The sequence below is a fragment of the Anser anser genome, assembly GCF_964211835.1.
Source record: "Anser anser genome assembly, chromosome: 1".
NCBI lineage: Eukaryota > Metazoa > Chordata > Aves > Anseriformes > Anatidae > Anser > Anser anser.
This window is the reverse complement of record NC_139720.1, coordinates 76,963,582-76,979,560: the sequence shown is the minus strand read 5'-3', so window position 1 is coordinate 76,979,560 and position 15,979 is coordinate 76,963,582. Positions and strand designations below refer to the sequence as shown.

The 15,979-nt window shown below is 40.0% G+C and overlaps 1 protein-coding gene across 2 annotated transcripts in view; it reads right to left on the bottom strand.

Annotated features, from left to right (window-relative positions):
* The window catches only part of LOC310893139 (GTPase KRas), a gene marked incomplete at its 5' end in the record, with an annotated part of 53,745 nt that extends 38,084 nt beyond the window's left edge, over positions 1-15,661 (bottom strand). Inside the window, 4 exons of one of the 2 annotated variants that reach the window (XM_083821733.1) lie at positions 4,418-4,577; positions 7,262-7,440; positions 13,584-13,706; positions 14,513-15,661. In XM_083821733.1, coding sequence (XP_083677859.1) covers positions 4,418-4,577; positions 7,262-7,440; positions 13,584-13,694 — 450 coding nt within the window. The remainder of the gene's footprint in view (positions 1-4,417; positions 4,578-7,261; positions 7,441-13,583; positions 13,707-14,512) is intronic. The other variant, XM_083821732.1, reaches the window with a different exon arrangement.
* Positions 15,662-15,979: the final 318 nt, after the last annotated feature.

Sequence of the window (15,979 nt, the reverse complement as noted above, 5' to 3'; positions counted from 1 at the left end):
TGTCTGACCTACAGCCATACAAGTTTTAAATATTAAATGAATTTTATTCTAATTCTTGGATTGTATCTGTTATACAAAACATGTCCTGTTAGCATGTTAGACAAATTCCCAAGTTGTCTTACATTTCAGGTCTGAAAGTTTGCACAATTTAAAAGAGCCATTAAAAACAGCAAAAAAAAAAAAACCACAAGTAAAGCTCATACTTTCATGTTTTCCTAGAAGGCATGGAAACTTATTCCATTAAAAAGAGGAAAGAGTAAACATTGATCCGCTGCTATGTGCCAAAGCACAGGCTGTACAAGAATCAACATTTTTGCAAATCTACTGTTTTGCAGTAGAAATACATAATTTGATTATGGAGTTTTCACATGAATAATTAGATAATTCTTCACTCAAAGTTTATTGCCAAATTCCCCATCACCATCAGGAGCTGTGATTTGCTTTAGCAATGCAGAGAGAGGGAGAGAGAGAGAGTGAGAAAAGAAATTGCTACTACTGCCACCATCAAGAACAGTCTTATGAACTCTGTTGAGAGAAATTATTCTGAAAGAAAACTGTATACAAAGAAAGACATTTGCTAATTTCATTATTACAAGGTGACATTTTTAAAGAGCCAGGTGCCAGTTTTAAAAAGAAGTCATTTTAACAGCATTTTATTTTAACAGCTCTCAGTATTTTTTCCTTAAATGAGCCTGCCTCACACATCTGGAATATAATCAACCAGTTTTTTTAGCTGACATAAATGGAAGTAAAAATATCCTTTGGCAAATATTAAAAAGTTAAGTAAATAGCAGTTTAGATGTGAACAGCCTGAAGAACCCATGACCTCTAGGACAATGTTGCCCGCCCTAAATGCTTTTGACTTAGAAGATAATCTTTCTTTGCAAGTAATCATATTTTAAATTGAATGTTCGGCTATTTCAATAAGGACCAAAGCATAATCAGGAATTTTCACCTGTTCTGTTTCTATAAATAGTGCTTAAAAGAGATTTATGAAGGTTAACCTTGACATCTCAAAAGCGTTCCGTTCACCTTTATACACTTTATAAGAGTTAGTCTCCTAAAACCAACTATTATACAAACAAAAGCATTCCTGTGGACATGGGCAAAAAGAATGATCCTCACTTGCATAAAGGTACACCTGACAAAACTTTGCGGATGCAAAGTCAGTTCAGCCAATACCAGGTGGTATATAAACCTGCAAAAACCTACTAGCTCCTGCTACATGAGGTTAAGGCTCTTTTTGGTTTTGCTGTCTATAAATACAATGCTTCAAAGGACTATTTGGAAACTGTTACTGCAACTCAGCCACATGCAGAAGTAACTTTCACTAACTGGGGTGGTAGCATTTATTTAGTTGAATGTTGTGTTATCTTATGAAGGTTAAGATATCAGACATACATCACTACACTGACATAAAATACTGCACAAAATCAGAATTGCAATTATGAATTTAACCACTCGAAAGTTAAGAAATGCCAGAATTACAGCTGTCTGTCCTACCTGAAATTTCACCCTTGCTGTGCACATGTACCCTTTTTTGGCTGCCTCTATTTATGTTGTCAGGTAAACAGTGAAACTGTTTTCCTCAGCATCCTGGAGTCATTCAGCACAGATGTTGGATGCCAAAGTTCTGCTCCAACATTATCAAAACGTTTTCTTTTTCCTGAGGACTTCTCCTTGGGAAGGACTGAATTTTTCTGGAAAAGTTTTACCTTACAAACAACTGGCACAAAACAAAAACTCACCAAAAAATAAAAAAAAATAAAAAAACACAACTCAGCCTGCACTGTGAAGTGAAGTTATAAATAACTGCAAATAAGATTTTAAAAATGGGAAGTGTTGCACAGCTATACACATAACAGCAGCTTTGAGTGAAACAACAATATTGTTAAACAGATACAACAAATCCCTAAAAAATTACAAGTCAGTCCAAGCAAATTGTCTAAATTATCAGTTATTTGTGCATCTTACCAGAGACATAGGAATAAACGTCTGTAAACACTGCACCACTTACACACAGGTTCTCTCCAGACATCACAGCATAAAAACAGCATCCTTGTCATGTAGGTCAACTTAATTAAACACTTCAAAAAGTATATGTTCTCAACAACAACTAAAGCACACAGTAACTCCTACATACCTGTTCTTCCTTTGAGTCTAATACTAGTAGGACAGTGGCACATTAAAGGATACCCCCTAATCCACATCTTCATTGCCAGTCAGAACCAAGTAAAACCAAATACACTAGCTTTCATAACAACTTATTTCTGCACTTCATTTCAGTGTTATTCCGTTTCTTATTTTTGACCTAGTCTATCATTTTTTTTTAAAGATCTTAAATAACAACTGAATTAGTTGGAACAGATGGAAGATTTTGCCTGCGCACGAAATGCTTTTATTTTTAAAGATATGTCTTGGCAATCAAAACAGAGTAGACAGGCAACTCCTTTGCATTTCTACCTCCCTTACTTCCCCAGAAAGCCCCTCTGGTTTTAACTCCCAGCAAAGGAGCAAACTTCTATTATATTTCAGTTGGCACTACTAACAATACGAAGTCACAGATCAGAAAACAAATTGTAGCAGTAACAGTTCATATGAGACAAATTTATTGTCCTCTGAAACAAGTACAAACCTCTGGCAGACCACTTAAAAGACTTAATCTGGATGAAAGAAAAAAAGCTGATAGTACTTCAGGTAAAAGAAGACTAGAAGAGTGGACAGGTATGGTGATTTTTGAGCATGCAGTTTTGTATTAGGCTAGGCATGGCGGGCTGCTTGTAGGAGTAATCTGCAGTTTGTGGGTGAGGGAACCAACCTTCTTTGAAGATACACCCACTTTCATTAAAACTGTGTAGGAGTATTTCCTAAACAATGCCTGACACTTTATACAGCAGGCAGAACAAATTAAGATCTACATGTTAGTATAGAATTTGTATTTCAAACCTCAAATGTAATTTCAGAGTTCTTTTTATCCTAGCATCTCAATGACAGCCACTAATGCAGGAGCTTCCAAACACTCTATTCAGACCACTTATAGGCCACGCTCTTCAGAACACACTTATGGCCTCGTTTATTGTCAGCCACTGAAGTTCTGTAGTTCTGTTTTCCTTATCCTACCTGACAGAGGTTTACAGGCTCTCTTACTGCCAGAAGTTAGAATCCCTTTGATTCCTCAGTGAAGTTTTACTTATCAGCCCAGGTTTCAACTTGTCAGAAACTTGGGTGAGTGTAGCAAATTTGCACTAATGAAATATTCACTTCTTTTATCCAAAAATAACTTGCATACTGTCCATGAAGAAGTTCTGCCAAATGATGCAGCTGAATGTATTCAGCAGCTACACAGCATTACTTGAATTGCAGCATTCTGCCCTTATTTGCCTTTTTCTGCTATGCCTACTTCCCGATTCATAGCTTGCATGCAACACTTTTGATTATGCGGAGAGTACAAATTATTTGGCCGCTCAGGCCTGGTAAAATTCTGTACTGAGAGCCTTTACTCTTACAAAAAAAATCAAAATCAACTTTTTTTTTTTTAAGAATACTTTCTCAAGCACAGAAACAGTTTCACCTATAACTTCCAGCTTATCTTCTGAATATACCACCATGATATGTACCACCATGTGCAGCTTTGTTCCAGAAGACTGACAGAACACTGAGAGGGCCCTAGTGCTGCCTCTTCCACCTATAGCAGTGGAGTACAATAAACAAGTGTTTGCTCTAAAAATGTCAGGAGCACAAGTTTACATCAGCTATTAATCCTGTAGAACCACATTATGGTTTGGTTTGGAAGGGACCTTTAAAGATCATCTGGCTCCAACCCCCTTGCCATGGGCATGGACACCTCCCACCAGACCAGGCCGCCCAAAGCCCCATCCAGCCTGGCCTCGAACACCTGCAGGGATGGGGCATCCACAGCTTCTCTGGGCAGCCTGTGCCAGGGCCTCACCACCCTCTGAGTGAAGAATAGCAAGGAACTTACCCCTAACATCTAATCTAAATGACCTGTAATTTCAAAGATGACTTACGGTCAATTGCTTAGCTATAAAATAGGTTTATCAAGTATTTTCCACTAATGCTAAATCAATACCTGAAAGAAAAATTATTTTGGTTACTAATTAAGCACAGAAACATCTCATCTTCTAGCCTTATGTTAAGAATTCTGCAACTGTCTGACAGTGGAGTGCAATAACAGTGAGGGTCTCATTCTTTAAGTTTGTGCAACTGAAGCAAATCACACATTAATAAACAACTACAGGTTGTCAGTGAGATGACAGAAAAGACACTACAAGAATTTCTACTCTGCAGAAAAACATCCATTGATATGACCAAGCAATTGTCAATGCCCAGAATGATTAACTTTATGATAATTAAGATGGGAGTTCTATATTTTTTTCTGGTAAGTTTTGAGCTTTACCTGTCTTGTTTTTGCTGATGTTTCAATGAAAGGAATTCCGTAACTTCTTGCTAAATCCTGAGCTTGTTTTGTATCTACTGTTCTGGAAGGCAAATCACATTTGTTTCCTACTAGCACCATTGGGACATCTTCAGAGTCTTTAACTCTTTTTATTTGTTCCCTAAAGAAAAAGAGATTTTATTTAATAGATATTAATAGTTTACACAGTAGATTTAAAACCACTGAAACAAAATGAAAATAAAGCATTCCAATGTCATCACTTATATTGATCTACCACACATACACTATAAAAAAAGCCAAAAAGTAAATTGACCAATCCTATCACCATCAAGTATATTATCTTATTTTAAAAAGGCTGACATTTTTCAATAAGTTTATCCATCAACAATGCTCATAAGGCTGAACTGCCACAGCTTCTGATGTCATTACACAAGAATTCCCCCCCTGCCCGCCCCCCCCCCCAAAAGAAAAAAAAAAAAAAAACAACAGTTAATGTCAGAACAAGCCTAAGCAGCTCTGGTATCAATCTTACTACCGATCTCTCATACTCAGCACTCAATACCCAACTCATTTGCCAAGATAAAACGCTGTCAAAAGCCCAATGTCTGTTGTCTGTACTGTGTTTTTGTGTTAAGTCATCATTACAAACCCTGCTTTTAGAAAGGGGGGGGTTAAACTTTGTCTGAAGACCACTGGTCTGGTACTCTACAAAGAGAAATCTGGTATGGAGGTCTTTTCAAACACAAGCTAGAAAACACCTTTACAATACCATTTAGATATACAGGTCAGGAATCTCAAATAATGATCACTCATTTCATTTCTTTTGCTCTCCCAAATAATCCAGAAGCCCTTTCTTTAATTAACATTGTCACTGTTTTCACATATTTATTTATAAACCCTCAGCTTCAGACTGCAAGGCCATCCACAGGTGTGTGAATGCAAGGAAGAAACTCCAGCATCCGACTCAGTGTTGAGATAAGCAGGGAAGGCCTTTTTACACAAGTCTGCAAATCTGTCTTTGTGGAACTAAACAAAAACAAACAAACAAAAACAAACAATATAAAAACCTTTGCACTCCTTTTTGCCTTATGTCAACACCTTGCTTTCTTCCCTTCCTCTTCTACAGCTATAGGAGGCCCTTTTGTAGAATCACGTAACGGTTTGGGTTGGAAGGGATCCTACAGACAATCTGGTTCCAACTCCCCTGCCATGGGCAGGGACACTTTCCACCAGACCAGGTTGCCCAAAGTCCCATCCAGCCTGGCCTTAAACACCTCCAGGAATGGGACGTCCACAGCTTCTCTGAGCAGCCTGTGCCAGTGCCTTGCTACCCTCTGAGTAAAGACTTTCTTCCTTGTATCTAATCTAAATCTACCCTCTTTCAGTTTAAAGCCATTACTTCCTGTCCTATCACTACACACCCTGACAAAGAGTCCCTCCCCAGCTTTCCTGTAGCCCGCTTTTAGGTACTAGAAGTCACTGTAAGGACTTTGTAACAGTCTGGTTAGATGAGAAAGAGAAGTTTAGTGGTTTTTTTTTCCTGAAACCAAGAGACATTTTGTATTTGTCATCCCTGCTGTGAGAACTCTTAAGTGTTTCATTTTTTTTTTTAAGTCACTGGTACCAATACATTCTTTAGTTACAACATTTTATACGTAATGACATTTACACTAAAGCTGGCTAACCCAATTTAAATTTAGAAAAGGAACTGTCTGAAGCAGAGAGCCCACAGTACTCTCCTAATCACACAGTTGCTCCAGAAAGATAAGCCAGCAGTAAACTATTTTTGTGGCTAGGAACCTACCAGTTCAGCTACTCAAATCAACACACGACAGTCAAATGAGCTGAACTGCCAGCATACAGGAGAAAGTGAAGCTCTATGATCAGGACAGTTACAGCTCCCGACTTTGATTACTTTGAACTGTCATTGTATCCCACCTTAATTGAAGAGCAGCACCTTCTATCTGGTACAAGCTGAAGTTGCATGTTTTTGTAAGTAGATGTTGAGTTTATGCTTATTACTTATGTAGATTTGTCAGCATTTAAATACCTAACCAGGAACAGCTTAACATTATTTGTTTGGGATTAACCTTAAAGTGAAGCTGCTAAACTCAGTGATCTTTAGTGGGATTTGCATTGCCTTCTAACAGAAGGTAAGCAGAATTCAGTAATGTTAAATATTATTAATTAAATATTAATTAAAATTCAGTATAACATTAACCTACTAAATTACAAGTGGCTTGGTATGGTAATCACCAGGAGAGACTGGCTTCTGTTTCCATTTTACTGTAGCTGATGTCAAGAAAGCAGAGTTGAAATTTTATCTAAGTCAGCCATCACCCTGGAACTCAGATTTCATAAGTCTCTCTCTCTCTTTCTAAAGGTGTTAGAGCTCACATCTTACTCTAGCAACACTGCACAGGTATTTTTCTTCCCTTCCCCCCAAAGAACAAAGGCTAACAATTTATATTATCGCCTATAAGTTTCAACTGTGTAAGTTTTCCCACCTTAACACACGATTTTATTTATGGAATGAGCAGTTTACCTTTAGATATTTTTTCACTATAATAAATAATATCCACTGAGGCAGAAACATTAAGTCACATTAATTTGTAACAGAAGAGCTTTTAGATATGTTGTCTGCCTAACTTCCAAATGAAGCAGCAGACTTTCAGATTACCCAAAATTACAGACCTACAAATGCATACACAAATTGAAGTGTTGCTAATTTGCATATTTCCCTTTAAGTGCTGTTTCACAAGAGATCAATCGTTATGCAGCATAAGAGCAAACATCCTATCCACCTAATACAAGAGTTAGTCAATTATCTTTTTATATACACACCTATAATGGTGAATATCTTCAAAAGATTTTGTATTGTTTATAGCAAATACACACAGGAAACCTTCTCCTGTTCTCATGTATTGGTCCCTCATTGCACTATATTCTTCTTGACCTGCTGTATCAAGAATATCCAAGAGACAGGTTTCCCCATCGATTACTACTTGCTTCCTGTAGGAATCCTAAAGAAGAGAAAAAACATAAGCCTTGGTTAAATACAAACAAGCAAGATTTTGAGCACCCATAGCTCAAAAAATTCTAAAATTGCTTACTAGTATTTGAGCATAACTGAAAACACTCAAGAGTTAAAATCCAAATTTAAAGATGTGCAAATGACAGCATAAAAACATTGGTAGCCCGTATTTATACTAATACAGTAATCCAGAGATGGAAAGAGCACTTAGAGGACATGTTCTGATCTGTATTCTGCATCTTCAGCAAGCAACCCTGCATGTGTGTGTATGTGTACACATACAGAGGACAGTTCTTATTCTGCACAAAGGGACACAAAGTACAAATTGGATCCAGATCAGAAGCCTCTCCCTTTGTTAATATAAGAATCGAAGAAACCTGTAACAATGATTTTAAAAAGTTTAAGTTTACTCAATTTACCAACAAATAAAGAGTAAAATTTGACTTCATTCTATGGATGTTTATGAAAGCACTATGCCACAATGTACAAGAAAATTGAAAGGGTTCACAAGAGAACTATTCCAAGAACGTATGCCTCTGAAAAAGAAATGATATATAAAAAGCCTCCAGTATTTGGGACAGAAAATCTGTTTTGTACTCCTAAAGCAGGCACATACAATAGTAGTTATTAAATTATCCAAGTTTACTAGATATAACTGAAGTTCAAGCTTTTCAACCAAGGCAGACCAACACAAAGCACAAAGTCGGATAAAAGCCCTGATGGGTTAAGAGAACAAATGTTGGAACAAATTATTTCAACTCTATCAATTCAAAGTTTTTAGGTCACTGATTCAAGTAGCTGAAATCTGTACAAAGCCTCAAACAGCTAAATGTTAATGCATATTTATGGGCCTTTAGGTGCTAGGTTTCTGTTGAGTACATAGTTTTAGCAATAACAAGAACATGAACATTACTTTTCCATACAAATCTGAATTTGCTGTAAGTACCTATATATTCTAAATAAAACCATGCCAATAAGCTTTAACAATTTCATTGAGTAGTGCCATGAATTATTCTCAGTAAACAGTACTTGTAACACATAAAAGGTGTCAAGACGAAATCATGGCATTACTTTTCCAATCCTTTAGGTAGAGCTTAACACAATATTGCTTCTGTTCTTATTATATAAACAGGATCTTTTTAAAATTCTGCAAAAGTGAGCCTAAGCTACTGAGTAGCAAGTTAAAATTGCAATTCTAACAAACTTGAAGATGAATTCAAAGTGATCTTGCTTCCTTTGTATGCATTTTAAGGCACTATACATCTATTTCTATGCACTTTGTCAATTTGGTGTGTTTTTTTTTTTTTAATAAGTTTCTGTTCTTTCTTGTTGCTCATCCTAAAAACAAGCAGTTGTATAGGATCAAAATCTTGAAGTAAACAAACTCTCTAATCTCCTATTTATCTTTAGCCTGGCTATCATTCAGCAATATCAGATAGAACAATATTGACCACTTACCCTTTAAGGTAAAAGTTAAAACTCCAGCATGATTTTGGAAATTTATTTCACAAAAGCGCAAACTCAGTGTTCGAGTGAAACTAGGTAACTTCAGAAAAATACAAGCAATGTTTAAATATTGATGCAGATGAGACAAATAAACAAGCTCCACTAAGTTTTAAAATAAGGTTAATGTTCCATGTCAATGCTTAAAGGAGAAGAATAAGAAAACCTACACATCTCTATTCCAATTTACTTAAATTCAACAAGACATCACCCATGTCCTATGATTAACTTTATCACAGTTCAGTGACATACTAGTAGAACTTCTTGCATTATACTAGGCATGTTTAAAAAGCCTATTTCATTTTCACCCCTTACAATTTGACTGCTACTTTAAAAATACGAAAAGGGTTTCTTGGAAAACCTGTATTACTCCTTTGCACCTTATCACTTCAGAGGAAAAGAAACACACCACAAATGAGCTCTAAACAAAAACTTTAGGAAACTTTCATCAGAGAAAATAAGTTTTAAAAAAATTCTTCCTGCAATAAGTGCTAGCTTTAGTATGCCATGCTAGCAGCAGTAGCAAAGATGCACCAGCATAAAGCGCAGCACAGGTACAAAAGCAAGGAACGCCTTGAGAAGATATTCATTTTGCTCAATTCTGGAAGGAAAAGTTTGTCACTAACTAGAAAGACCTGAGATGAAAAGAAAAGACAAAGGATGCGGGAGAGAGGATTCAAGTTTGAGATTTCCTAAGTTACTGAAAAAATAAACATTTTGCTTTTTCAGTAGTTTTTGGTTTCCTCCCTGCCAAGAAGTCAAACATTAAATCACATTTGTAGGGAAGAAAACTGAACCACCACGTTAATAGCTCAGGTTACTGAGACCCCAACATCACTGCGGTGAACACCAGCCTATACGTATCACAGATAAAATTTAAATGTTACCGTGCTGTGAAAGTTATCAAGTCCAGCAAAAAATGAATGTAGTACATACTGAAAAACTCAGCGCCAGTTACGCCACTATGGTACTTGTAATACTCTTACTTCAAAATGCAATAGCAGAACCCAACACAGCCAGACTCCCCTTTACCAATGAAAGACCCCTTCTTGTGAATTTTAAAAAACTCTGTAGCTTCACTGCACACTGGAAGATACTGCAATAAAGAAACACCTAATTTAAGACTATCAAGTAAAACCAAAATGCAAACTAGAAATGAATCTCAAAGTAGTACATGACTCCAAATATGAATTTGCTATTTTTCCCAGTATGCAGACACTACCTACAGCAAAAAGTTTTAATTTAATTAATCATATAGCCTGCTGTTATTGGCCTTTCAAGCCATAAAAATCACACGAATTATGCGAAAGGAGCAATAATTCCATCTGTTCACAACTAGCACTGATAGCAAAACATGATAGGAGGTCTCAACTACGCACTACATATGGAATTTATCTGAAAAAAATCTACTGCTTAATAAATCCTATCTTGGAGAATAACTTGTTTTAAGAATCCACTATACCAATGATTTAATATTAGAATATCACAACTACTAAGACTAAGCTATTACTAAATGTTGGTGGAAGTTTCACAGGTGTGCAGGTTATTTAAGAACACACAGACTTAAATATAAGTATTTCTAAATCACTCAAGGGATTTTGCTAATCCAATTAAAAAAAAAAAAGCCTTTGTCAGCCAACTAGGAAGGCTGTTCTTTCTCTAAGACATTTAAAATATGACCCACAGGTTAGTACTAAATATGCTGATGCAGTGAAAATAACTATTGAAAAATTTTTAAAAAAAGTCATCACACAAGATATTGCAATTAAAGATTTAACAAACCTCGACCGGTAGAGGGCACTAGTCCAACTGCTCTGTGTGTTAGGCCAGCTTTCCAAGACCGCATACACAGTCTCAGAAAAAAAACACTTGAAATTGCTTGGCTATAAACATGTGTTTGGACATCCATTTCAAGTGATATGAAATTGCGATAAACATATAAAGCATGCATTTCTGAGAAACGGTAGCCACTCAAACATGCACTCGTTTTAATTCTTTCCTCCCCTCATCATCTGGTCAGACAGAAATCTATAGAATCTAAGATCTATATTTATACCCAAACAGCTCATGAGACTAGAAGCTTCCCAAGCAGCTAAGACAGTTGTTGATTCACTCATTCTAATCCACTGAAAAGAGCAACAATATTACAGAATGCATCCGTGGTTAAGTAACCAGTTTTTGTGGTTTTTTTTTTCCTCTTCAGCTGCACTGTCTTAGCAATGCAGGAATTTTAGAAGTGTTGAATTTCACCTTGTTAATCATGAAAGATTTAAAACCACTAAATAACCACACAGGTATAGAATCTGCTATATATAACAAACACTAAGCTCTTTTCTCTGTCTTCTCCAAAATACTTACTTAGCTTGATTATTTGCCTGTAAGAAAAAGTTAGTATTTTGGTAACAGCCATATGGCAATAAAATGAACAGTAGTAAGTGAAAAATAATAGTTGCGACGCTACCAAATCACCTTATTAGTTACTTGTCAAAACAACTTTAGCCTTGTTTCTTTACACTGCATGAAAAGACAGCCTCTATAGCTATTGTTCTTTAATCAACCCCTACCACCACAACTGCACCTGTACAGGAAGCACAACCTCGCAACCTTTCTGAACAGAATGGGATTCTGCCCTGGTGAGGACTGAAGCATTTAAACCCCATTACAAGCCCATTCGCTGGAACCCGTTTGTCACCCCAATGACAGACTACCCCCGTTACAACAGAACTATTTCTTCCCTAGAAGCTTAACTATGTGATTATTCTACAGCGCTGTAAGCAAACCAGGTGATTTACCATGTGAGTAGGAACATCCAGTCTCCACCTTCAAGGTCTCAAGATTTACAAGACAAAAATGGTAACTAGCACTCAGACAACCTGGAGGAGTTACAGAAGACCAACACCACTGCATGCAACAGGTTGTTGACGCAGGTATCATCCATTAGGCTAACCATTTCTTTCTTTCAGAAGAAGATATTGATTACAGACCACAGCATTACAGTCATCCTGCCCATTACTAAGTAAGAACCATTGTTCTCAGATTTTATGTCCTTTCTACAAGGGCTGTGTTTTAATTTTATTGTCTTACACTAAAAATTATCTGGCATGCCTCAAAATACTCAGCTTGTTGATTAGCAAAAATCCCTCAAGTGATTTAGGGATACTGATATTTAAGTTTTTGTGTTCCTGAACTGTTTACACAGGTCTGTCCTTATACAACATTTTCTAATACAGAACCTCCACAGTACTTTTCGTGGTGTTTAAATACACCTCTAACCTAGGAAACCCAGATGATTATGAGCATGTATTACAAACACCAACGAGTTCCTTCTGCAAGCAAAAGTAAAACCCATTTTGCCTGTTCCTCTCAAGGAGTTGTGTGCACCCTGTTTTTTAAGCATGTTTTGAGTTGTCATTGTTTTTGTTTTCAGCTTTCACATCTTCATAATTGAAAGAGCTGCCTTCCTAGCGCTAGTCGTTCTTCCTCTCTCCTTTTCACAAAATCTTCAACAAGCATACATGAGGTTACTTGGGCATTTAGCAGACAGACAAAACACATGTGCATATTAAGATAACCCCAAACTTGAGCCAACACATCACTCTTTGGGGAATATTACCTCAGGTCCGTACTTCACTAAAGACAGCCTCCTGCCATCTCAGAGCACTGGCTCCTTTCACTCACGTCCACCTGAAAATGACTACATAGCCATTTTCCGAGTCACCATTTTAAGCCTAGATTTAAACCCTTGTGATTCCTTGAAGTGAGCTTGGAAGCGCCCCATTGTATAAACATATAAATGAAGTTAAGCTAAAGAGCTTCAATGCTGGGAACATAAAAATCTTGGGTAAATTACAGTGTCATTTCTCCTTTTATACAGTCTGAGGTTATTAAATCCAATGATCCACTGGAGATTTCAGACAACACGAGTATTTTTCTTATATTTATAATGCAAGGCTTGACTGCTCATTAAAAACCTTTAAAATACCATAACTTTTAAAGCTTAAATATAATTTCAGATTTTGAAGGCCTATGCCATGTATTCCGAAGAATTCACTGTAGCAGCTACTTTACACCTTTTTCTAGACACACAGAAACACACATTGACCTGTTAAAAAAAAAAAAAGGGTTCCAAATTTTTGCCTCATTCAGCATAGCATCCCAGAATACATTGCTCACCGTGTGAAACAGATCACAGTGATAAGAGCTGAGAAAGCTTGACATATGCATTTCAGAAGTATAATTGCTCCTTACACATGACTTTCCTTTTTGATGTTAAAAGACTGATGCAAAGCTAAAGTTTTAGCAGGCATTTTCAAATGACTTTGGGGAATACTTTCTTACCAAGATCCTAAAAACTTGCATTCAAACTGTCCAACAGAACATGGCAACTAACGCCATATTTTAGTCGATCAAAACTGTGAGTGTTTTAACCGTATCTGTTGTTCCACAGTCAGACCAAGAATTACAGCAATTTGCTCCCACTGCCGTGGTGCGGACCTTTACTTTTGAGCCCTTTTAATACAAAGTTTTCTTCTATAATATTTTTTTTTTGTGGTAAGCATCCAAACCCAAGCAACCACCATTACCGCTGATAATCCCTCATCACAAGAAGCACAAGACGAAGTTGTTTACCTCTATTGTAGGGTCATATTCATCCACAAAGTGATTCTGAATTAGCTGTATTGTCAAGGCACTCTTGCCTACACCACCAGCTCCAACGACAACAAGCTTATATTCTGTCATTTTTTAGCAGACCTGATGACAAAGAAACCAACATTAAGCAGAAGAGAGTCAGGCTCCAACTAACAAGGATGCTGTCAGCGCGTTTTCATTCACCGTCGCGTTCCTTTACTAGCACCGGAAAGCGATCCTCTCCCGGAAAGGCAGGACAAAAAGGGACGAGGGAAAAAAAGCGATTTCCCAGCCAGAATCACACCTCTGAAGCGCGGCGCGGAGCTGCATACACCGACCGCGAAGAGGCTGAAAAGCAAGGGGCCGGAATTAACAAATTCAGGCAAATCCCCGCGAAGAGGGAAGACCAGGAAAGACCATCCCCACTGCCTTCTCCCCAAGTTCCCGGGAGGCCGCCCGGCTTTCCTCGGGGCCGGGGCTGCCCCGCGGGCCGAGGAAGAGCCCCAGGGTCGCGGCCCTTTACCGGCCCCCCACCCCCCCCCGGCCCCGCACCTCCCGGGGCCCAGCCCTGCGCCCGCCCCACCCCGGCTCCCCTCAGCGCCCGGCCGGGGCTGCGGCCGCACCGGCCAAACTTTCCGTGCCGGCCCGGCGTCCGGGCTTTAAATTACGTAAAAAGAAGGGGAAAAGGGGGCGAGGGAGGGAAGTGTTGACTCAGCACAAGGGTGCCGGGCTCCCGGAGGGCGTTGGCCACCTGTCCCACCGCCCCCTACCGCCGGCGAGGGCTCCGGCTAAGGGCAGCCGGCAGCCCGGCCGCTCCCCCCGGTAAAGGGCGGCGAGGCGAGGGGCGCCCGGCTGCGGGCAGCCGCCTCCCCTTCAGCGGGGGACGAGGGAGGGAGAGCGGGCTAGGGGTGCGGGAGGAGGGCGGCTACCTGCGTGGCGCTGCGCTGCGCCGAGCCGCGGGGCGACGCCGGCGTCTCCGTGCCTGCCTGCCTGCCTCTGTGGGCCGCCCCAGCGCGGCGGCCGCTCCGCCTCGCTACCCGTCCCGGTGCGAAATGGCGGGGGACGGGGAGGGCCGGGGCTGCCGAGGGAGCCGAGCGCCGAGCGGGCGGGCGGCCGGATGGAGGCAGGCAGGGAGGCCGGCGATCGATGCGCTCCGCGCTCCCCGGGCCCGCCCCTCGCCGCGGCCTCGGTGAGGGAAGGGCAGGAAGGGCGGCGGGGCAGGGGAGGGGTGCGCTGATGCGGCGCTGCCCGCGGGGGGGTTCCTCGCCGCCCCCCCACGCCGCCACCTGCGGGCAGAAAGTGGCAATAGGGAGCCGTAACCGCCCCGGCACGGCTTCGCCCTGAAGGGGAGACGTTGGCTGCTCGGCCGGGGAGGGCGGGGGTAGCTGGCTCGGTGCACATAAAAAAGCGTTTTTATCCCTAGCCGGTCACAAAAATGTCAAATGGGCCCTGCTGAATGGCCGTGGAGCTTAGGCGCCCGTTAACCTTTCGCTAATTTCAACATAAAATGCGAGGCTTTGTTGGTAGCTGCCAGGGTGCTCTGTACAAAAGTTAATAAACAGCTGTTTGTTTGGAAGCACACTAACAATTGCACGATGAAGCCTGTTTTCTTACTAAAATGCCAAAGGTGTAATTGAACTGTAATTGCAAAGATCCAGCGTGCAGGTCCTTTACACGCCTGTGTTGCACCCAAAGCGGTGAGATGTTTTGAAATGTGTCGCCAGGTCCCAGATAGTGAAGCTTGTTCCTAATGAAGCTTTTTCTGAGGATAGCTGCACTGATGTCGACTGGCTTACACCAGGGATTAATTTGTGCGATTTTGCTTTCCCTCTTGAAATTGGAAGGTCAAAAATAAACATGTCGTGCCTACACATCTGGTGATCAAGGGTTTTAATTTAAGAGGCTGGAGCTTTGTTCTCCGCAACTGCATGCGACACAACTTTCAGCCTCTTTCATTCCCAGTGTGAATCTAAGGCGCTCTGAGTCTGGGCTATACCCATCTGAGCAGCAAAGGCATTAACCCTTTGGGACTAAGCCATCTAATTTACAAAATGCCTTCCTGTGATTAATTTGTGTAAATAAGCCAAAGACCCTGTGCCGCTGTTCAATTCTACTCCCTCATGTGGAAGGTGTTAAGACTTGGGCAGAAAACAAACACATCTTTGAGCTGTTGTGTGAAAAACCTGTCTCTTCAGACAGAGCCTGGAAAAGATCAGACGAGCTGCTCTTCTTGTGTTCTTGAAACCAGTCTTTTCTGCCATCAAAACCAGTGACAAAAGTCCTATGGGAGCCTGTCTAAGGATTCTTACAGTGCACTTCTATGCAGTGGGAGGGTATATATCGTCATAAAATGCAGGGAAAATGAAGTGGGGAAGTACCTTACGATTCCCATTTCT